The sequence below is a fragment of the Anser anser genome (assembly GCF_964211835.1).
Source record: "Anser anser genome assembly, chromosome: 3".
Lineage (NCBI taxonomy): Eukaryota > Metazoa > Chordata > Aves > Anseriformes > Anatidae > Anser > Anser anser.
The window spans coordinates 88,733,821-88,756,947 of NC_139722.1; the positions used below are offsets into that span (position 1 = coordinate 88,733,821).

The window sequence follows — 23,127 nt, forward strand, 5'->3', positions numbered from 1 at the left end:
GAAGCAGAAAAGGGCAAAAAGGGTTAACTGCAATATTGTTAAGGATTATGCCTTTGCAGGGAAGTTGTACTGATTTAACTTAATCAGATTAGAAGCAGTTGTGATTATATTAGTGCGGCATTCTTGTATAGGCATCCTTAATTTAGTTTGTCTTGTATCTATCTATTTAACTTAAGTTGATTCAACACAAAGTGCTCTTAAACTGAATTAAAAACATTTACCCAGGAGGGTTATACCACTTTACATTATTTTCTAACTCAATTGAATTTACTACAGTGTATATGTAGACGAAACCTTGGGGAGAAAGCTGCTCCTTTTTATTACTTGCTGAGCAGTTTGTCATGTTTGGCTGCGGCCGTGTGATCGTGGAATCAAAGAGCCTGTTGTGGCGCGTGTTGCTGGAGGATGGGCACTCTGAGCACTGCAGGCCTTCGTACAACTTGGGCATTCTTAGCCATCGTGGGCGATTAAAGTCATTGTTCCGCCTTATCAAATGGGGCTTTCTTTTCTAGCACAGGTGTGAACCCCCTGGAATATTATCTTGAGGTTGCTCCTCAGCCTGCCAATAAAAGTGCCTGCAGACCTGGTCAGCATGTTGTGCACGCACCAAAAGTAGCATTTCAAAGCCTTTTCAAATCTTTCGTGTTTTAAAGGACTCCGACAGCCGAGCAGGTTTGTGCTGGACTTTTCTACCACTAGGCAGAGCTGGAGAGAAATTTCACGTAATTTAATGGTGCTTCCCGGACACCGTCTCACCCCAGTGTGCTCCTCTGTACAGTATGCGACTCAGCATGAACGGTGACTTCTGCACGACTCACGGCCAAGGAAGAAGTTACTACAGAAGCGCTGCAGGTGCCAGTTCTCTTTCCTATTGGAAAGGATGAATCTAGTTGATACATGTGAGTGAGGGCTCTACGGGAACAAAACTGACACGTGAATTACTCCACAAGACTGGCTGTGGTGGTAGCGTTTCAGAATGAAGCTGACTGCTGTAAACACGGGTTTAATTTCTTGAAATTTGCTTTTGCCACCACCTGCACGCATCGGGGCTGTGCTGAAAGCCTCTGCAACCTAGTAAGTCCTCCGTAGGCTGGGTCACTGCAACAAACTTGTCCATCTGTCCTCTGTAAATTATGCAAATCGTGTGCTGTGCTCCATTGTCAGTCTGTGTGGGTACTGCCTGGTGTGTTGGCCATCTGTGCATTACTACAGCTCCTAGATGGAGGGTGTGTTCAGGAGCATATTGAGGCAAGCATATAGGTTGCAGTAACGGAGCATTTTCTAGCGTTGCTGTTTGTCTGCTAGAGGGATGGCTCAGTGACTTTCGGTCTCTGCAATTAAAGAATCGGAGGCCACAGCTTTCTTAGAATTTATGAACCCATAGGCTGAAACAAGAGGATTGCTGGGGGTCGGATGAGGCTTGGGGGGAATACTTACAGGTGCTGAGAAGGCCACTTGTAGGTTGTTGAAAAATTTAAGTTGTTCCTAGTTTGTCCTAATCCGATGCCTTTTCATTGTATGCTTTAGGAAGGTAAGATAAGATTTTTTTTTCCTTTTCTTCCTCTCCTACACAGTGGAGGAATTGGCAGGGGAAGGGGATTCCTACATGTTGATTTTCTACAGAAATGTTCACCCACTCCCTCCTTCGCTTCTCTTCAATTGTTTGCTTAATGTAGCCATTCTCTAGTTTGTGACTGAGACAGAAAATGTGAGGCCATGGCTCCCCAGTTCCCCTCATGTCATCTCCCAGCTTCTGCCAGATAAATGTCGTTAGGTTTGCTTTTACTAGCAGGACCCACGTAGTTATTTTCAGGAACTTTTGAAAGTACTTCTAATCTCCATGAATAGTTTTCTCATGGCTGGGCATACATCTCATTAAATATCTAAGAAACATGCTCCAAAAGTCTTCCCATGGAAGATCTTAAAAGAAACCAGGTAAGAAGACAGAGTGGGGAAGGAAGTGAAATCTGAGGTGCAAAGATAACGGTGCTCAGGAAGTTTGCAGCCTAAACCACCTTGTGAGAGTTGAAAGGATCACTGAACAGACTAGAGATCAACCCACAGGGATCACTGAACAAACTAAACTGAATTCTGGTGTGTCAGCATTTCTCGGTGAGGGGCTCTCATTAGCCCCTTGTGTAGATGTCAGCGCTAAAGGTGGCTTGGCAGGTGACCTTTTGCTGAGCTGGTTCTTGTGCGGTTTCAGAGGTAGCCATTCAAGGTGGTTATGCTCTTCTGTGCATTAGAAAGCTAGCGTTCATTTCCTGGTCAGAATCTCCCCTGGGTATTTTTATTCTCCATTAACATTCCTTCTGGGGATTGTATTTGGGTCCTTCGCTTCCTGTCCTGTTCCTGTTCAGATGTTAATCAGCTGTTGTGTTCTATTCCAGTTACGTGGGAGCGATGGTAGTGTTTCTTGGGCAATGCTGATCTGCTCTGGCTTTTATGAAAGGGTCGGGGAAGCTAAGCTGCTCTTAATGCAGTGACTAGAGTAGATGATCATGCATATTTAAGGTAGGGAGCGCAACTGAATTGGTGGGACTGGGGTCTTTGTATTGTAGAAAGATGGAGTAGGACTAAGAAAAGTGTGATTCTGAGATGTAAGAGACTTCCACAGGGTGCATGGTTACGACAGACACATGATATGTGCTGCCCAGTGGTATTTATATTCAGCCAGAACTATATAAGACTGTGGATTGCATTTACTTTGGAAATACGTTAGGTGCTAAGTAGGGTTTGTTACACGGCCTGTTGTTCAACAGCTAGCCCTATCCCTTTCTGTTGATATCTTTTGGAGTTTTTTCCTATGCAGGGAACAGAGATTTCTGCTTAGCAGTCAAGGTTAATTGGTATGAAAAAGCAGGAATGAGCAATAATCCTCCTGAAACTCAATTTTAATCCAAGAGTCACTATAATGCTATTACTCAGCTCTGAATCGTGAGCATTAACATGCAAGCAGAACTGAGAAGCAAGTTTCTGCACTGGGAGCTGTCATCCTTTTATTTTAAAATGAGCCTCAAAGTAAGTAGCAGCAGAATGGATCTGAACATATTTTTAATTGGAATTCCTTCCCTGAATGAAAAGCTCTCATTAAATGTTAAAGCGTCCTTTAATAACCTTGCAGTCCTTTTCCATTGTGCTTGGCACGAGCGGTCTACAGGGGCTGCTTTTAACTTCAGGCAGCTTGTTCTTCTGTCCCAGGCAAGACCTCTCGACGCAGTTTTTACATCACCTCTCTCTCTGATTAGCTGTCTCGATCAGGCTTACTGCAGCAGCTTCCCACATAATCTGGCTTGAGACACGCGGAGGCTAAGGTTGGCTCTGCCCATACGCACGGGAAGACAAGTGACAAGCCTCTCTTCTTTTCTTGCTTCTCGTGAGGCAAGCGAGGAGAAATTGTTGCCTCGTAAAGCGGGATGCGCCAATCTCCGGTGCTGGATCTGTGTTTGCGCTAAAGGTTGGCTGAAACAGTGTGAAGTTTCTGGGTTAGCTGTGATGATTAGCTGTGTGGCACAGGACAGTAGCAGCGATTATTTTTACACATGAGTACGTGATTGGAGTTTTTTTGGAGTACTCTGACTTGGCGATAGCCAATGAATGTTCCTGTAGTGTTGCTTTAGAAACAAACGGGGCTGTGATGGTGCTACGGAATGTGTTTTCCCTGTCATACAAGTTTATCTTTCTGAATAAAGAGCAAGATCAAAGAAATGTTGCTTTAAAAAGGAAAACACTGGAAAGATGACAACGCCTGAAATAAGGAACATTTTCCGCAGTGTAGTCACCATATTTCTGTTAAGGAAGGGAAATGCTGATCCTGAACACTGGTGAACGGCCTGTTTTATAGGATCAGAAAAGGCAACACATGAGAAGGTAATGATGAGGAACGCCCTGCAAGTCCTCCTCTGCCCTTTTGTAGGGAACGTGCAGCTGCTCCGACAGCAAACAAGAACGAACTGTGTGCGTCCTCGTCTGAAAACCAAAGCTGATTATTAGTTACCTCGGGGCTCGAGGGACTTCGCAGCTATCAGGAAGGCAATAAGTGTCTGCAAATGTTAATTTTTTTCCTTCGATGCTTTTTCCCTTTAGTCCAAAGGGTTTGTGTGTGTCAGACCTCTTCCTTGTTACTGGAGAAAACGTGGTGTGAGTGAGGTAGTGCTGTGTTTTTGCATGAATGCCAAGTGGCTCTTACTTCTGCGGACCCTGGATGGAATAACCCAAGCCATTCTGTGCTGTGCCACGTCTGCTCCTGGTGTGTGGTAAAAGTTTTTGCCTTTCCCAAGCCTCACAGAAAACACAGCCACTCGCAGACGGAGAGGGTGGGTTTTACACGGAGGGCTGCTGCCGGATAGCAGCAACTAGTCAAGCGTGTACGCGCAGCTGCGCTCAGTCGCGGTTGCTGCACCCTGTCACGGTGAAGAGGAAAGAGGTGGTGTGTGTTGTCTTTGTGAGGGGGTGGAGGAATCAGCAGCTTTTTGCATTAACGGAGCAAATTGTTAGGTTTCTACTGCAGTCTTCGGAGCCTTTATATGCTCATGTCTTTGCCTGGAAGACACGGCTATTGCAGAGGCTGAGCGGGGTGCGAGCCCAAGCCTGGTAGCCTTCAGTGAGCTTAGAAATGGCTCTGGACTGTGGATAGTAGCTAGAAGATGGAAGAATTGGAGCTAGTGCAAATGATAGCATTTGCAGTTTTCTTCCTAGCAGCCTGAGGGACATTGCTGATGAGAGATGGACAGGGCAGATAAAAAGGAGCAGGAGGTTAAGTTTCCTCTTGTGTTACAATGCTAATTAGAATGGCAAAGACTGGGCTGAAGAGCTGCCTGCTGCTGTAGCTCCAGGACAAAGCCGAGCTTCTCCTGGGTAGTCAAAACATGGACCTGACAGCGAGCTTCCTCAGAGAGAAGCTTGTGAATAGTGTGGTGAGTGCAGAGCAGAAATAGTGCTGTCTTAAACCTCTAGGTATTGCCTGTATCCTTTTCGGCTTTGAAGCACAAGGTCCGTCTATTCTGCAGAGAGTATCTGCTGCTCTCTGAACAGAGGCACGGTGAATTGAGCCACCTTGGGTTTCTCTCTTTGTGGTAGCAAAGGATGCCCAGTCACTGCAGGCAGAGAGGGCTTAACTGTGCTGTTCGGTACAGGGAAGTCGGCAAAACAAACTTGGTTGGGGTGGCAGGCTGGTTGGGGCACGCATGGGTGAATGACAGGCTGGATTCCTGGTGCCGATCAGGAACACAGGCTGGGAAGCAGTGACCCCTGGAGCCATCTAGAAGAACCATCTGCCTTTCAGAGGCCAGTTACCGCTCTGCAGAGGCATCCAGCTCAGTGGAGGGCTGCTTTAAAAAAAAACAACAAAAAACAAAACACCATTTTCTGGGACACAGTGAAGACAAGGAGCTTACTTCAGTAGATGGTCCTGTCATCAGATAGTAGCCTGATGGTGCAGCAGTTTGCTGCTGGCTCCCGTCCTGGCACCTGGCCGCGGGTTGGCCTGCGCGTGCCTGGCTGTTTCCATGTGTTGTGTTGATAGGTGACTGACACCGAGTTTCCTTTCTCATGTTTCAGGAGCTGTTGGCCAGATGCTGCTGGATGCTGACAGGAGAAAGCTGATTCGGAGACGAGCAGCCAGAAATGTTTGGACACGTCGTCATTTTGGATCTGTAAGTCCTTGTTTGAGGGGAAGTTGCCTGGAGGCACTGCGAGTATTTGAGTGTCTCTGGAAATTCTCAGATTTGAGGGTAGGTTTCCAGTCCTGGTAGCTTTTTGAGGTAGGTGGGGAGGAGATGGCAGGCAGTAGCTGCTGGGTATTGGGTAGGAAGCAGGACAGTCCTGCTTGAGCCTGAGGAACTGTATGCTGAGAGACAGCGAGGCCTTTGGCGTGTTTGTTGTGAGCGCCACGGCGATGGAAACATGCAGGGACCCATGGGGGCAGCTGTACCTGGAAGACCCTGCTTGTGTGCCAACCTGTCTGGCCGCTGGCTTTGGCTCGATGCTGAACCAGCTCCTGCTGGGAGCTGGCAGAAAAGCAGATTCAGACTTCACTGACCTGGTCCTTCCTGGATTTACACATTCCCTCTCTCCCTCCCTATGCTTTGCAGCTTTGCCCTGCAGAGCAGTTAGACTGTTGTGAAGCTGTTTTTAACTTTGCTAGTCAAGACCCGACTGTAGCATTGTAGTAAGGAAGGGGGCCAGACAGCTTGTTGGGCCAGGGCCAGCGCTAGGGCACCTTTCAGTTTGTTTTGGCAGTGCTTGGGTTTGCGTGGTCCTGGTTGCCTGCCTGTTCCATTCACCTTCCATCTGGCTCTCCCCGTGTGCATACAAGTACTCCACGCCCTGTGCTCCTGTCCCGCCTCCCAGGGCTTGGTGCCATGGGCAGGGGAAAAAGCCGCGCAGCAGCAGAAGTGCATCAGGAAAGGGAAGTCTCCGCTGCGATGTCTTAAGTCAGTGACAGAGCGATAGCCACAGAGCTAAGCTCTTCCAGGCATCTCGCAGGTGAACCCATTTCTCTTCCTGTGGCGATGCGTACCCTGGGCTGTGAGCACAGAAGATCATTTCTGAACTTGCGTTATAGCCTGGGTTGGATGGGCAGTATTTTACAGAAGCATGTTAGCAGCAAGGTAGAGCGGGGCACGCTGTTTGCTGGCAGCCAGAGAGTAGCTTATCTTCCTCTGTCTTGTTGAGGTGTGGGCTATCACAGCGGTAGGCACAAGGACGTAATGTTTTGGCTCCAAGGAGAGACTAATAATTGCCAGCTCATTTGTAGGTGCACCGACTTAACAATTACCTCACTCATCCTTTAGCATTACCAAGCTTCTGTACCTAAGGCTTCGCAGTTAGCATCCCTCCACAGTAGCGGAGGAAATTAGCAGTAAGGGTCCAGTTTCACAGGAGGTGCCTTTAGTCCTTCCTGGAACCAAAGTTCTCTATGAGCTATTGCTTCATGGATTTTGAGTTTGCATGGTCCCGATTGCCTTGGATGTGTCCTTGCCAAGTGACTTTCCAGCTCTTGCAGGGCTATGTGGCACAACTGTCCTAAACTAACTTCCTTTCCTTTCAGAAGATCTGTTGTGAGTTCAGGCAGGCACTGAGAGTGAGATGAATATCCTGTCGTCCTTGGTTATAAACATTCCCCATTCCTTAAATATTTATGGGGTGAGATTTCAAACTGTTTCTTTTATGGATTCTAAGCTATTTGTTTCCCTTCTTCAGGGCATCTGAATGAGTGTCTGTGCTTCATGAAGCTTTGAATTTGAGCCGAGGCTGGTAAGTGCTCAGGTCTTAGGGGCTAGAGAAATGATAGTGGTTTCATCTGCCTGAGTATCTCCTGTCCTTAGCCTGCCAGGAGTTGACAGAAGAGAATCACCTGGTTGATGGTGGGGTGTTGACAAACCCGCTTCTGGTCAGGATTTCAGCATTTCTTCTTGAAGAGGAGAAATGTCTTCACAGCAAGGCAGACCCAGCTGTGTTGTTTGGAGGTGTGGTGGAATGCGTATTGTTTTGCTGGATGTGATTTTTCTAAAGTATTAGAGATCGCTTCACCTAACTGGTTCCTTTTAAGAGAAGGGATCTTGAGGGAACAACTGCAGCAAAGTTATATTTTCAAGATTTTGACAGTGGATTTTACAGGCTAGTTCTAAGAAGTTGCTCATGTATGTGGAAAACACGTGAGAGACTTCAGTGAGCCTGTGTTTTTTTAGCACAGTGGAGAACAGCTTACAAATTGTTCTGTGAAGTGTAAAGCCTGCTGTGGCTTGGAGCCACTCTGTGCTTGGTGCAGGCATTTCAGTCCTCCCAGGGGGCTCGGTCTAAGTGCTGAGAGGATGCAGCTAGGCAAGAGTGGATGAGAACTGCAGAGAACTCTTCTTGGGGCCCCATTTAGACACCTAACAACATGTAAAGCTTCACTGGCTAGAACAGAAAGCAAGTCTGCCAGGTCACTGGCCTGGCAGTGTCCATTGGACTGCTGTAAGTGGGATTTAAATGGCCCTGCTGTCGGAGGAGTGGAGAGGGTGATCTGAGCTGAGGCAAGTCCTGCCCTTTGGAGTGCTGTAGATCAGGCTCTGAGCATTGCAGAGGTGCTAGGCTTGGTCGATGATAGAATCCAGCAAGGGGAAGGGGTATGAGAAGTGAGTGCTTACCCCCAAATATAGGGGTACTGTGGATGATGCGTGTATTTTTATCAGGGGAAGTCTGGTGTCGGGCCCTCTAGGGACTTCTTGGTATCTCCAAGATGTCCTGTGTGTGCTGGAAAGGCTGAAATCCTGGCTGCTTGGTGGGAAGCCTTCCTGCCCTCCACTGCAGTCGCGAAGTGGTGGAAAGGAAAATTATCCCATGTATAGAGGATAGCTGCTTTCCTTCTACCCCATATTTTGCTCTTGTGCCGCTATTGCTCCTGCAGCAGGCAGATTCTTCCTGCTCAGCACAGTTTGGGTAAAGGGACAAAAACTGATCTGGTCTTTCTTGCAGTGGTACTGCTGCATGTTGCAACATCTGACCATAGGTACCAACATCAATGGCATTGCTCCCTAATTTGATGCCACCTGTGACTTGGGGGTGGTCTTTTGTCTTTTCTGACAGAGTGAGCAGTTGTAAAGGTATGGGACCTCCTTCTGACAGGCCTCCCGTGGTTTGCCCCGCTTGTGTCCCAGTGTAAGCAAAAAAACTTCTCAGTTTGGGCTCTTTAATGGCTGGAGTCTCCTCCCACATAGTCCCTGCTGACAGTGGCAGCACATAATCAATAACTCCTGCTGTCACTGCTGCCTGTGAGGCTCGCTGTTTCCATATTGGAAAAGGCCTTTCCTAAAGAGCCTGATCGATACGCTGCTGTGAGGCCTGTTCTCGTTTGCTATATATAATCCAGATACACACAAACTACGTGAGTGAGTGTGTGTGGAAGGGGGGAGAGGATGTGCCAGCCCTCCGCTCTCACTGGCTGGGAGGACACAGCTACCTCTGACTTTGCTCCCTCTCCTGCTGCTGCCGCTCGGGGCTTGCGGTCACATCCCTTCCTTGCTCTGTCCATACTCTGCATGGGGACCTGCTCCGGGACTCCAGGGGAGCCGACTTCCTGCTGGGTTGCTTCTAGGGTTGGATGGAGTGCGTATGACTCTCTCTTCTGTGCACTTTCTGCTGTTGGTAGGTAGCCCGCTGGCGGAGCCACGCAGGTGGGAGGATGTCGAGCACGGCTCCGTCGAAGAAGCCTTACCGCAAGGCGCCCCCGCAGCATCGCGAGATCCGCCACGAGGTCCCCATCATTCGTGACGACCAGGATGGAGTGATCTTGGCCGAGCAGAGTCAGGTAACGGCTTGCCGGGTGGCAAAGGGATTAGCACCGATGCGCCAGCAAACAGGGCTTAGTTGCACCGAGGCAGGCCAACTCGAGCAGGCGGAGGGGTTTGGGGTTTGCGACCTGAACTTCTCCTCATCGTGGTCCCTGGAGTCCAGCAGTGAGAAGGAAGTGGCAGGGTGCAGAGCAGAGTTGAACGTCAAGAGCCAGACGGTCTTGCCAGCGCTGCCGCGTGGTAGGAGGATGGGACAGCAAAGTGGGAAGCGGTGCCCGAACCGCACTCGTGGGCACCTCAGCAAATTTGTGAGCCGTAGCATGGAGACAGTCGTGGTGTCTGGAGATGAAAAACACCATCCCGCTTGCTCTTTCAAGAGCAGAAGCCTGGAACGCTCGCTTATGTTTAAAGAGCCTCCTGAAGTCTTGACACCGAGGAAGTTTCGGGTCTCCTCTACGCACCTGCCTCTGAAAGGGATCTTAAAGCAGACCGGCCTGCGGACAGGCACGTGCCCGGAGACCCTACGCAAGTCCCGCTCAGTCGAGACACTTTCCCGTGGCCGTGGCTCCCGCAAGTACAGCGACCCTCAGCTGTGCCTCGGCTGCAGGGAGAAACGCTCGCTGGAGCGCAGCAGCGGTGGTGCTGCCGACTCTGTCAAGCGCAAGGAGAAGCTGAAAGAAGAAAAAATGCTGTTCTCCAAATTCCTGGATGAGATTACCCAGCGGGTGCTGAGTCCCATCCGCTTGCGCTCGCTGGGAGAAACCAGGGGAGCAGAGCAAAACCAGAACTCTGCCCGTTTCCCCAGGGGGTTTGCCCCGGAAAGCCAAGGGGAAGGTCATCTGGAAGAGGTCAAAACCAAACGTGCAAAAGAAAGATCCTTGTGCCCAAGCAGAAGAAAAACAGAAAAGAAATGTGAGGGGCTGGGAGTGGCTTCGTGTCACAGAAATTGTGCAGAGGAGGCTGAGAGAGTTTCCATATTAAGAAAGAAGCCCATTCTTGGGAAAAAGAACAGTAAGGAGAAACTTCTTTCCTTGGAGAGAAGGGTGGTAGATCTGTGTCAGTATGAGCTGCAGAAGCTGGCAGACCTGGGGCTGGCAGGGACATCCTCTGGGCAGCAGCACTCACTGTCTTCATGGAAAAGCAGTGCAGAGGGCAGAAGGGATGAAAGCAGTCCCTGTTCACGGCTATTACAGCCACACCATCTGTCTGCTAAATTCGGGCAGAAGCATAAAGTGGAGCCGAACCGCCCAGAGAAAGAATCCTTTTCCCCTCCAACACACTGGAGTCGGGAGGAAGGGCCAGCTCTACCTAGATCCTCCCCTTCCTTCAGCCTGGCACTAAACAAGGTAGGTGCCAGGTCTGCTGGCTCTCGCAAACGGGGGTCTCACAAAGGCCAGAGCCCCTGCCCGGACCTCACCTTATCTGTAATGCCAGTGTGGGGGGAGAGACCTCAAGCTCTGGGTGCCTCATCACCAGAAGCTGCTGTCCTGTGGTGCTGCTCCTGTCGGTGCTGCAGGCTGGGTTTATCTTTTGGGAGGAACCAGCTTCCCTGTGGCAGGAGGAAGGCAGGAGCTGGTGCTCTTCTCCCCACTGCAGGCTTTCCCGTTGTGTGCAGGCTGGAGGCCCCCGGGCTGCAGGGCAGAAGGTGGGCAGCTCTGTTGTTGGGAGGCGTTGGGAGGCTCCCGGTGCTTTGCGTGCCCCGTGCCTGGCTGTCCTGGGGTACTGGATCTCTGCATCTGATGGCTGGTTCGGGTCTTTGTAAGCCATCTCCTCTTTCCTCCAGCCTGCTTCGGGGCCGTTGCCTCGTTTTACTAGAAATCACCTTATCCCCTTTGCCTGGTCACTGCTCTGTGCTATGTGCAGGGGTTGGGGAAGCAGTTGCTAGCTAATTCTGCATGAATTACTGATTGCCGTGTGGGGTAACGATGTGAGGAAAGGGTGGATTGACGTTTGTCCCTTAAGGACAGGAAGATATATGTAGGCACTGAGCACTACCCTTGTAAAAGAGGTGCGCTGATGAAGGAAGCGGCCCCGTGGTGTCTTAGGGCCAGGACTGAGATGAGTTTGCCTTCTGTAACGTTGCTGGAAGCTCAGCAACCTCATCCACAGCTGCCTGTGGCGTGGCCTCTAAGCCCGGTGCTGGCTGTGACGCTTAATGGGCAATTTGAAGTGTGGCAGCGCTCAGGGCTTGTGCGGTGCTGCTGGTCTACCAAGCACCAAAACTAGTCCGTGGGCAGCTTGGGCTTTGAGAATGGTCACAGCCTTGAGCTTTCACAAAAAATATGGTTGTTGCTAGTGCTAATTAAATCTCTCCCAGCTGCGCTGGCAAGCAACAACCATCTTTTGGGCTAGCACGGGGAGTGTGAAGGGCGTGAGAGCAGCTGAGCCATGTGCTCTTGTTGCAGCACTGTCTCTCCTTGTTCTGCAGGTCCCTGCTCCAACCGTCTCTGGGGATCTTGCCCAGAACATTTCTTTCACAGGCTTTTCTGACCTTTAGTGTTTCTTGTGCTATCCCAGAATAATTACAGTGGCGCTCTTCAGGTCTGCAGAAAGAAACCCTTTTCACAGCATAATCTAGCTGGCGTAACTGGTAGACAGACACATCTTTTCATCTCCCAAACGACACACTCTGATTCTTCTGTGGGGCCTCAAGGGTGTTGTGATTGCTGTGGTCACAAGTCAATTGTTGATGCCTGCTGGCCTGTGAGATTCCTGCTACCCACTAACCGTGGATGTGCAGGAAAGTGAAACACCAGCAAAGGTGACCGTGTTGCAAGAGATGCTGATGCTCACCGTGGGAGAGCAAAGTTACCTAACTTGTGTGGTGGTTTCTAGCTCAGCTGTTCTACCGCGAACGAGAACACGCGGTCTGTCTTAGTGTCAGCCAGATGAATGGTGTGTACAGACCCCAGCTTCTAAGCTTGTCTACCCTGATCCCTCAGAGGAAGAGTCCCTGCTAGGGTCTAGCAACAAGACATTGTCCCTTAGGGGACAGTATGAGACCGACTCCTCCTCTGAAAGAATCTCACAGCTGTTTTTTTCCCTGTGCAGGAGCCCTTGACGGATGCGGAAAGGATGAAGTAAGTGTCCTGCTCCCCCCGTACGCTTGTTGTGCTGCATCTGCGTGGGTGCTGATTTCTCACATCTTGGTTGTGCCACCTGCACAGCAAAGCTGACTGCCCCTGCGGGCTCCCCTCAGATCTTCAGCCCTCTTGGGGCCATGTGGGCAGAGCTTTGGTCTGTGCTTTGCCAACCTCTGGAGGTGTGGGGACACAGATCTCCTCCAGTGCAGGTGCAGGCAGAGGAGTTGGTGGGTGTGGTGGAAAGTAGGAGATAAAGCCTTTAATACAGGTGGAGGGAAGAATGCCTTTTTTAAGCCTTCATGTTGTTGCCACTGTTGTAGTGTGAGCCACCAAAACCAGCATGCAAAGGCCTGCTGCTGGGTGAGGGTGAGAACTGGGCCCTTTGGGGGTGCGGGGCACAGACAGCTGCTAGCACTGTGCTTCCAACTCTAGCGAGGAGTGAGTTTGCACTGCCAGAGAGGAGCTGTGCTTCTGGCTTTCTCGGAGCACAAAGGAATGAAAAACAACAGGAAATCCTTCTGACCACCAAGCATGTCCTGGCTGGGGGGGAACAGAGCAGTTCGTGTTGGGATGGGATTCACAGCCGTGATTACACCTCTACGTGCACCCCACCACCTCTGCTACTGGGCTCAAGGCTGTATAGAGTGCTCTTTCCACCATGTATTAAAGGCGTGAGGGCTTTTGAGCAGCTTCAGGGGAGGAGAATACACTTTTACTCTTTTGCCTTCAGCTCTTCTAACCTGGTCTGGGATAAATTATTGAGTGGGTCTCAGTCACCGGAGAGCTGAGCAGCCCATCTGGCGAGTGGACTTTATTCAAGCGCTGTAACCCGAGAGGGAGCTGGGAGCTGATCTCACAGCTAGTATGGGCTTCTCTGCCCCTGCTCCCAGAGGGTTTGAGCCTCCCTCTCCTAACCGTGGTGCGTCATTCACTGCATGGGCTGGGGTCTCCTGACAGTTCAGTTCCTGACTCCCTGGAGCCAAGGTGTGGGGTCTTGAGCCCTAGAGCAGGGCAGTGGGATGGGAGTTCTGGTGTGGAGCGCTCCTTGTGCGCTCAGTGGTACCTTGCTCCTGCGTGCCCAGGTTGCTGCAGCACGAGAACGAAGAACTGCGCCGGCGGCTGACGTACGTGACTAACAAAATGGAGGCGATGGAGAGGGAGCTGGAGTCGGGTCAAGACTACCTGGAGATGGAGCTGGGCCAGAACCGTGAGGAGCTGGAGAAATTCAAAGATAAATTCCGTAGGTATGGAAAAGAAAAAAGAGGGACAGAGTTAGAGAGATCACTCCCACCAAGGACTCCCTCATCTGGTTTGAGCGGGCTGTGCCCTGTTGCATTTATCGGAGGCGTGCTACATCCTCAGAAAGGTGCTCCCCCAGACTGCGGGGAGGGTAAAAGCTTCACGACTATTGCTTCCTCCAGGGTGCAGCGTAGGCGCACACTGCTAGCTTGAGGGGTTGTCAGCAACAGGGAGTTCTTCATTTAGTGGATGTAAGGGCAGAATCCAGCTTGGGTAGCTATCTGACATGGAAAAGGAGCCACTGACAGCTGCAAGTAAATGCATTGCCACTTTACCTGGGAAGTAGTGCCTCAGTTAGAAATCAAAGACAGTCCCTGATCACGTGGTTATACGTAGCATAGCTCAGAGGAGTCATCCAAAGTCTTTCACACCCTCCCCAGCAAAAGCATGATAGGTCACCCAACCAACCTCAGCTTGCCTCTAGTAACTTGGGGTCTGAAGGCCGTTATGTGGCAGAGGTGAGGCACAGATAATATGCCTGGTTGTCTTAGTACTGTGCATACCAGTCTTTCTGGAGTTACGGAGCAAGTTGTTTTATGGGCAGTTATGAGGAAGACTTGCGTGAATGCCTGAGATCCATTCCCGTGTGTACAACCTTGATTCTGTAGGTTGCAGAACAGCTACACTGCCTCCCAGAGAACCAACCAAGACCTGGAGGAGAAGCTGCATGCCCTAGTAAGTGCCTTATTCGGTCCCTACAGAGAGGAGGTGGAAGTAGACCTATGTGTTAGGAGCAGAAGGGGGAAGGGGCCCTGGCTTTAGCCAGCAGACGTGGAGGTGGGCGAGGGTTGGGATTCTGGCCATGACCATCTATTCCCCATTCTGGCTGGTGTCATGAGCTGGTTCCTTGATTTACTGAGCCCCTACTTGGTCGTGCACGTGAGCTTGGTTGCCCGCAACATAACTGCATGGTGTTCCGTCATGTTGCTTCAGTCCCTCTCAAAATGCCGGGGGTGTGCCAGCCAGTCCTGGGGTGGTCATCCTGGGGGGACGGGGGCAGTCAGAGCAGAGCCAGCGTGCGTGTGTGTCTGTTGTGTGCATTCATAACACTCATGGCTGTTTCTTTTCTCTCCCTCCCTCTCTCTCTCTCTTTCTCTTTCTCCTCCCCACGCTGCTGCTGGCACACGCTGGGCGCGCTCACCTCTCAGGCCTCTCTCAGCCAAAGCTGGATTTTTGCAGTTGCGTCTTTTCGTTTGTGTGTTTTTTCTTTTTCCTCTTTTACGTGTCTCGGCCTGTCGGTTTCATTGTCAGTCCCACCTACACCAGCCCAGCTGGAGGGGCCCCCAGCCCTCGTCCAGCCAAGGGCTCACCTGGTATCCAGCAGCTGCCCGCAGATGCAGCAGGCCCTAGCTTGCAGTGCTCCATCCTAAGAGCGTTTGACACCAAGCCAGCTGGAGCGCGGTGCGCTGGGAAGCGGTGCCCATGAGCTGTGGCACTGCCCAAGATGCGGATGGCTGTGAGCCTCCTTTGCTCCCTTTCTTTCCCCTTCTGGGCCGTGAGCAGGCAAGTTGAACAGCTGCCATGCTGATTGCCTCCATGTGGCCCAGGGTGGCTCTGTGTTCTTACTCTATCACGTGAATTTCTCGGGGCAGTCTTCATTGTGCTGGTGCCTAAAGAGACCGAACGTCTGGGAAGGATTCTCCTAACCTCCCCCCTTGTGTCACTGTGCTGTACTTGTGACACAGCAGGGCCCTGGGGGTCACAGCCTTAGAGCAGATCAGGGCAGTGTTGGGGGAGCTTCTTGAGAAGGGAATGGCTTGGGTATTCGGAGCTGTTGCCCCTCTCTGCTGTTACGTCTGGGCCTCCGTCTGCCCTGCACCTAAACTGTCAGGGAGTCTAAAGAGACAAGACCACCTACGTTAGGGTGGGCATTACGTGAGCTCCAGGTCCTTTTTCTTACTAGAGCAAGGCTTGAGCTCTTTCAAGGCGCTGCCCTTTCCCTGCCAAACAAATCTTCTGTCCATTCAGCACAGGCTGCTCACCTTTACGGGCAGTGTTCTTGCTCTGTTGCCCCAGAGCGGAGGGCTGGGTATCACAAGCTTAGAGGTCCTTGCTGCTGGTGGCAGGATGGGATGAACTATTCAAACCCACTGTCTTTCCATCAGACACCCTATAAACCAGGGCAGAGAGGAAACATGGTTGTGCTGCGAGAAGAGATACTGCATTACGGAGGTTTAAACTCAGCTGTTGCCTCTGTAACTAGCAGAGTGGCTGGCTCCACTTGCCTTTGGAGTCCCTCCCTGGGTGAAGAGCCAGGCTGTCCCCCTTGTCTGTCTGTCTAGAAGTTTTTGTATCCCAGCTGAACACGTCATTGTGCTATGCTTGGGGCGAGGTGGGTGGTGAAGCCGGTTTTTTCTGTGCTGGGGAGAGTTACACCTTATGTTCTTGCATCCCAGATTAAAAAGGCAGAGATGGACCGCAAGACGCTGGACTGGGAGATTGTAGAGCTCACTAATAAATTGCTTGACGCAAAAACTACCATCAATAAGCTGGAAGAACTCAATGTAAGTGTGAATCTACAAATGGTCGTGCAAATGTGTTGAGGTGTGGGCTTTTCCTCTGGTTCAAAGTCATCAGTGTGAAGGAGCATGTGAATGACTTCAGTGTTTATGAAGGCGTGGGAGTTGCACGCAGCAGTAGGGACAGGCAAACAGAAAAAAGGCCTGAGGGATTGGGCAAGGGGGGGCTGATCTTCAAGTTTGGTGTTTGCTCTTTTGGTGTCTGAGCTTAAGGTTTGACCTGAGCCCACTGTACCAACTGAGAGGTCATTTATTCTGTAAACGGGAGGGAACTGATGCCTTTTCCACGCTATTAATGTGGAAGCTCCTAGATCCAGTGCCTATTTCCATTAACTGCTCCCAGTCCCCTCCAGTCTGTCTGCAAGATGCCTGACATTAGGCAGTGTCTGCAGGCATGGCTGGGAGCTCTGGGATGGGTTAGCAAATCCGATGGGACTTTTGGAGATTGTTTAATTCCACAGGGAGAGAGGAGTTGAAAGGGACGTGTTGGCTGAGCCATAAGAAATACACGGTGGTGTGCAGAGGAGGGGAAGGCAGGTGCCCTCGTGAGTGGTTCATCACATGCAGTCTTCTGTTTGAGCAGCACCTGGCCAGGCGGTGCCTTTTCAGGGAGCAGATGAGTCTGACACGGCCGCACACTGTGCCCTTTCTTGCAGGAACGCTACCGACAGGACTGTAACCTCGCCGTACAGCTGCTCAAGTGTAACAAGTCCCACTTCAGGAACCACAAGTTTGCTGATGTGAGTAGCAGTCCCGCTGAGGCGGGGAAGGAGGGCTCATGGTTTCCACCTGTGCCTTGCCTTTTTCAGCTTTCTCTGCAGGGCTGTTGGCCTCTCATCCTTCAGCCTCAGGCAGAGGTGTGGGGGGGCTCCTGTTCCCAATCCCACTGGGAAGGCAGCACAGAGCCTCTGCCAGCTCCTCTTTCACACCAGCTCCATTTCACAGCTCAGCCAGGAGCTGTTATAAAAAGCACAATAACCTTGAATTTGATAGCCTGCTGGGTGCCTGATGGAAGCTGGCAGGAGGACAGACCTCTCTCTTACCCTGCTCCGTCCTCTTTCCTTTCTCACCTGGCCACGTGCAAGGGCCATGCTGGCTGGTAAGGAGTCAAGCAGAGCGGTAGGCTGACCCTGCTTCACTTCTCGCTCTGAGGAGCAGTTTGGGGGGCAACCTTCAGAGTGGCTTTTAGGCCTCCTGAATGGGAGAAGTTGGTACCAGGACGTGCTCCCCCTTGTGGGGTCTGCTCAGCTCATCCTGCCTTCAGGGTAAGCAAAGGTGGAGTCTAGGCCTTTCACGTTAGTGTCATCACTTCTTCGGTTGGCAATATGATTTGGGCCCTTACCCCAGCTCTCTCTTTGCCTTTGCCCCTGGTCTCCAGCCCTTGATAAGTTCCTCTCAGCAAAGCCGTGTGCTCATCTTTAGTAACTCAGCAGGTGACCAATGTGTCCCCCTCCCCCATTGTGTCTCAAATTAGCACTCTTGAGGTCAGTGTGTATCAGTTACTGCTGGGGTAACCTTGACCCCTCTCCCAGCTGTCTCCCCTCCCCAGGGCTTTGCATTCTGCCCCCCCAGAGCGCCGTGTCCCACGCTGGAGGGGGTCGGTGCCGAGCAGCTGTGCGGGCAGTCTGCCCCACAGCCAGCTGTTCTCACGCGCCGTGCCCTGTGCCTCCAGCTTTGGACGGAGTTTCCTTCTGGCTGTGACACAGGACAGACCTTGTTGTGCCACGGAGCGGCTCGTGGAGCTCCGCTGTCCACACTCTGCAGGGGTGTGCTCGGCAGGGTGACGGGGAGAACAGTAGCACCCATTTGAAGATCAAGGAGCGGTGCTAAACCCTGTTGACACCTCAGTCCTGAGGCTGTGGTAGTAAGCCTGGCGTTTGCATCTCCGAAATGGAGAGAGTGAGGAAGTGGGATCGGCGGGGACGAGGGAAGGCATCGATCCTGATCCACGGGCAGGCTGCCAAGGCGGCAAGGCTGTAATTACCGCGTGTGGGGAGCACTGCGGATCCAGCACTGGGGGCTGTTCCGTCACTCTGGCGCAACCGCCAGCTGATTTTCCACAGATCAATAGACCTCTCCCTAGCATGGGCTGGCTGGGCCTTGCCTCTGTGCTCAGAGGCGTGGGGGACGGAGTCCTGTGTGCCATCTTTTCATGGTCTTTTTCCAAGCTGGGTCTGTGAGCCATGGCCTAGAAACATGACCAGTGTGACAGCTAGAGAGCCTTGTTAGTCCCTTACATGGGGCAGGTTCTCTTTGGAAAGAGAGATCTACCTCAAGACAAGTTGGGTGAACGTTAGGATTGAGATAAGGAGTAAAAGTACACGTGAAGATTGGTTGGAAAAGGCAGGTTAACTGGAACTTAGTGGTTTCTATGGCAGTACCCTTCTGATGTCCTTTTCCTTCTCCCCAGCTTCCCTATGAGCTGCAGGACATGGTCAATAAGCATTTGCACAGCACTCAAGAGTCTTCAGGCCCTGGTCAAGAGGCAACCCATACCTTGGCCCCGTCTGACGTTGTGCCCACCTCAGTCATTGCCAGAGTCCTGGAGAAGCCAGAATCTCTGGTGCTGAATTCAGCCAAGTCCAGCAGCGGCAGCTGTCCCATGGCTGAGGATGTGTTTGTGCACGTGGACATGAGTGGAGCCCCTCCTGATGCCTGCAACAGTGCGGGACAGCTGGGGAAGGAGGGAGGGGATGCGGGCAAGCAGCAGAACGGTGGCTGCAAGCCACAGAGCAGTGTGGAAAGCGTGCCCGAGGACGTGCCAGCCTTTGAGAAGCTAAGTCCGTACCCTACACCATCACCCCCCCATCCCATGTACCCTGGGCGCAAAGTGATCGAGTTCTCTGAGGACAAGGTAAGGATCCCGAAGAACAGCCCCCTGCCCAACTGTACGTACGCTACGCGCCAGGCCATCTCGCTCAGCCTGGTGCAGAGCGAGGACGAGAGCTGCGACAGGCACCGGACGCTCCCCAGCAGCCCCGCTTCGGAAGGGCGCCGCTCGGCCTCCAGCTGTTCCTGCCAGCAGTCCCCCAAAGCAGCCAGGGCTCACGGCTCTTCCCAGAGCAGCCCGTTCAGCAGCCCTCCCCAAATCCCGAGCGCCTTCGCCAGCTCCGCCAGCTCTGAGGAGGACCTGCTGGCCAACTGGCAGCGTATGTTCGTGGACAAGGCGCCCCCCACCTCGGAGCGGGTGCTGATGAACCGCACGGCCTTCAGCCGCGACACGGCCCCTGAGCTGCAGAAGAGGTTCAGCCGCTCCATGCAGGAGCTGGGGAGGGCAGCCTCGGCTTACTCGGACGGCGAGGAGTCTGCGCAGAGCTGCAGCTGGACCGTGAGCCGGGACTCGAGCGTGGACACGGACAGCACCGAGTCCAGAGCCCGCAGGAGCCATTTCTCCTCCGACTACGGCACGGATTTCTCCCAGGACGAAGCCCAGAAGCTGTTGCAGGGAAGTGGTGGAGGCCCTGCTGAGCCTGGAAGCCCCCCACCGGAGAAGCACAAGGACTATGTGGACCTTGGCTTGCCCGAGAGCTCAGCTGACGAGAGAGAAATGTTGCTCCAGGGAAGCAAGGAGAGCGGCCAAGGAGGAGCTCAGGAGGAGAGTGGAGAAGGCAGCAGGGTCAAGCCTCTCTTCGGTCGACCGCACCGCAGCCCCAAGAGGATGGGGGTCCACCACTTGCATCGCAAGGACAGTCTGACGCAAGCCCAGGAGCAAGGCAACCTTCTCAGCTGAGGCAGGAGAAGCAGCAGCCACGTGCTGCGGAGCTGTGGGATGCTTCCATCTCCCCACCTTCTGAGGGAGAAACCTCTCAGTACCCTCTTCCCCCGGGGGAACTCTGGGCTATGCTCTGAAATTTTATATTTATTCTCTTCTTTTGCTGCCTGCAAGAGCTGGGGTCCTCCTTTCCTGGCACCTCAGGCCCCCAGTACTAGCACACATTGTGCAGAAGCACACCCACTGCCCCGGCGCGCTCGCGGCTCTCTCCACAGCCTCACACTGGTGCCTGTACCGGACTCTGTTCTTGGTACCCCTCGTCCTGGTGCCTCTGCCTCTCTGCGCTCTCACCTTCCCTTTCCCCTTCCCGCTCAGGTACCTGAGGCCCCGGCTGCTCTCCTGCTGGTGCCCGCAGCTGCTCTGCTCTCTTTCAACGTGTGCCAACGGGGCAGAGTGCCTGCGCGGTGGTGTCTGATTCCCTGGGAGCCCCGGGGGCCGGGAGCGGGGCACCAGGACTCTCCCAGCGGATGGCTCTGGCCCCCTGGGGGGTGCCGGCGTCTGATTTTCCTGCTGGCTTTTGTTTTCCCCCCAGCCCTTTGGGTGGTTCTCCAGAATCTGCCTCTGCATGTCCCCATCACGGGCTCGGCGCGCAGGTCCCCGTGCTGTGGCACCCCCAGCGTCGGTGCTACCCGCTGGGGGGCCAGCCCGCCCCCTCCCCGGGCAGAGGAGGTTTGGTTTTGGGGCTTTGTTTGCGCGTCTCCTCCCTCACACCTCTTCCCCCGCTCTCTGTGCCGTTGTTTTGTTTGAATGGTGCTGACTCTCTGCTCTTGGGTGGGCTTCTTTCTTCTTCCCCAGCCTTTGGTTTTGGGGTGTATTGTTTTTCCTTTCCCCACCCTGCATAAACAGCCGCAGCGGTTGGCAGCCAGTCTGCTGGCGGCGCGGAGGGCGTGTGGAGGAGGCTCAGCTCCGAGCCGCGCTTCCCTCTGATCAGCCTGCAGAAATCCCTCCAGACTTGGGAACGAGATCTTGCCCCCGGGGGAGCGAGGTGTGAAGGATGCTACTGGGATTTTCGGGGCAGGGCTTCGCGCAGGGCCCGTGGGGATGCGAGGGCAGCGCTCTGGGGAGCCGCTCCCTGCGGATGCGCTGCCTCACGGCTCAGCAGCAGCCCTTTGCCAGGGTCTCTTGGTGCCCCCTTCTCTGGAGGGGGCTCCAGGCTGGCTCTGGTGCCTCTCCAGGGCTTCCCCTTCTGGGTAGGGCCTCTGTGCGTGTGTTTTCCTAGCGTAGCGTGATCTCGTGACTTTTCTTCGCTGTCTTGTGTGCTCAGTGTCTTGTTGGGGAGGGGGGAGGGAAGGGGAGAGGTCTGTAGGTGTAGGTATTTTTTTTGAGGGCTTACAAAGCCCGGTGTCCCGTTTTAATTTCGTCCTGTGCCCTTGTCTGTCTCATGTTTCTCACCTGGCCCAGGGGTGTGAGGCAGAGGGCTAGCCTGGTTCCTGGGCTGTGCTCCCCTCGCACCTGCTGGCTGTCCTTGGCCTGCTGTTTTTTTTTTTTTTTCTTTTTTAGTTGGATTTGCGTTGTCTTCCTGCCCTGCTCCGTTAGTGCTCCTTGCTGTGCCGGAGGAGAGCATCTCCCTGCCAGGGAGGGAGCCAACAGCCAGAGGTGCAGCCAAAAGCTGCCCGGGGGCCCTGCTCCCCTCCCAAAACCCACGTCTCTTCAGAGGGCTGCTTGCAGCTGGGGCCTCAGCTCCAGCCTGGAGGCTCCAGGGCCTGTGAAAGGGAGCTGCAGGCCTCTGGTGGCTCTGCAGGCGGCTCGGTGTCCCATGTGCCGTCACCGTGCGTCCCACCTCAGGCAGCTGTGGAGCTGGGGCTCAGTATTTCACTACAGTATTTCACTCGATTCCTGTGCAAACAGGCTGGTGCTGAGAGCAGAAGCCTCCCCTTAGCTTGCAGGGCGTTATCTCCCGTCCTGAAAGCAGGGATGGGGTCCTTGCATTTGCTCTCCTCTGCCACTGCGCTGCTGCGCTGCTTCTGCAGCATTGCTGAGGGCTTCCACCTGCGGCAGCTGCCGGGCATCACCTGGGGACGGGCGCTCACTGAGAGCTCCTCTGCCTCCGAGACCCCCTGTGGGACAGCCGTGGGCCAGCACAGCCCCTGGAGCTGGCTGGTGAGGGTTAGCCCGCGCTCCCATTGCAGTCAGGGCTCAGTCCCGTCTCTCCTGGCATTGCCGGTCAGGGGCCAAAACCCGCTCTTGTTGCAGCTGACGGTGCTGGGCAGAGCCGGCCTCCCCTCTGCTTTTGGTTGCCGTAGCCTGAAAGCAAAGCAGCGGAGGAACAGAGGGGTGGGAACCGAGTGCCCAAAGCCTTCCCATGTTTGTTTTACAGCATTAGGCGGGCAGGGAGAGGGAGCGGGCGGCCTCAAGGGGAGCAGAGCCCTCGCCTGGCTGGCGTGCTGCCTGCCCGCTGCACTCCTGCGCACCTCCGGCAGCGTTGGCTCTGGGGCCTCGAGCTGACCCCACTTGCCGTGTCCCAACGCCAGACTGTTAATCTGTAACTAACGTGTTTTTTTTCTGAAATTTTCAAACTGATGTATATTTTAAGACCAGAAATAAACTATTTTAAAAGTAAGGGGTGATGGCTGTAGTGTTTTCTCACCTGGGTGAGGACCGGGACCAGGACCAGACCCCTCTTGAGCATGTGTGGAGGAGCAGAGCCTCTCTCGTGGCACGACGTGCCAAGCTTGCTGGAGTGTGCGTGCTACCTGTAAGCTTGCCAGGCAGCTGTGAATTCGCTGGTCATTCACTCTGTGCCCGCCTTGGCAGCAGCCTTCCAAGGTGTTTGTGCAAATTAAGTTGTTTGTGTTGGAGGAGAGGCAGCGTCCCAGACAAGGGGTAACATGGGGGATGACTGGTGTTTTACAGCTGTAATCCTATCAGAGCAGACGCTCTGGAAACTGAATATGGACGGCTCAAAGATCAGACTGAGCCTGCAGGAGTGACTCGTGTCACTTTTGACTCAGAGGCCGATGGTGGTTTAAAAAAACAAGCGGATTGTTTTTTTAATGTTTCCCAGAGTTGCCTGGTTAAATAACACAGGCAATTTTCACATTATTTAAAGGCTGTGGAGGCAAGGCTCGTGCTCTCAGACCCCCTGGGATGAGCCCTGTGATGCCGTAAGCAGGCTCAGAGTTACCCAGAAAGCAGCTGAGCCCTCTCCGAGCTGGGCTGAGTTACTGCTGCCATCCAGA

General features: G+C 53.1%; 1 protein-coding gene across 6 annotated transcripts in view; it reads left to right on the forward strand.

The window, feature by feature from the left end:
- TJAP1 (tight junction associated protein 1) overlaps positions 1-22,508 on the forward strand; it is a 39,049-nt gene extending 16,541 nt beyond the window's left edge. For 3 of the 6 annotated variants that reach the window (XM_083831425.1, XM_083831426.1, XM_083831427.1), the window contains exons 3-11: positions 5,560-5,654; positions 9,134-9,292; positions 12,327-12,355; positions 13,441-13,602; positions 14,266-14,332; positions 14,806-14,835; positions 16,054-16,161; positions 16,833-16,916; positions 18,587-22,508. In XM_083831425.1, coding sequence (XP_083687551.1) covers positions 5,574-5,654; positions 9,134-9,292; positions 12,327-12,355; positions 13,441-13,602; positions 14,266-14,332; positions 14,806-14,835; positions 16,054-16,161; positions 16,833-16,916; positions 18,587-19,906 — 2,040 coding nt within the window. In that variant the 5' untranslated portion in view covers positions 5,560-5,573 and the 3' untranslated portion in view covers positions 19,907-22,508. Of the gene's footprint in view, positions 1-675; positions 4,917-5,559; positions 5,655-7,203; positions 7,258-9,133; positions 9,293-12,326; positions 12,356-13,440; positions 13,603-14,265; positions 14,333-14,805; positions 14,836-16,053; positions 16,162-16,832; positions 16,917-18,586 lie in introns of those variants that run through there. The other 3 variants (XM_083831430.1, XM_083831428.1, XM_083831429.1) reach the window with 3 other exon arrangements.
- Positions 22,509-23,127: the final 619 nt, after the last annotated feature.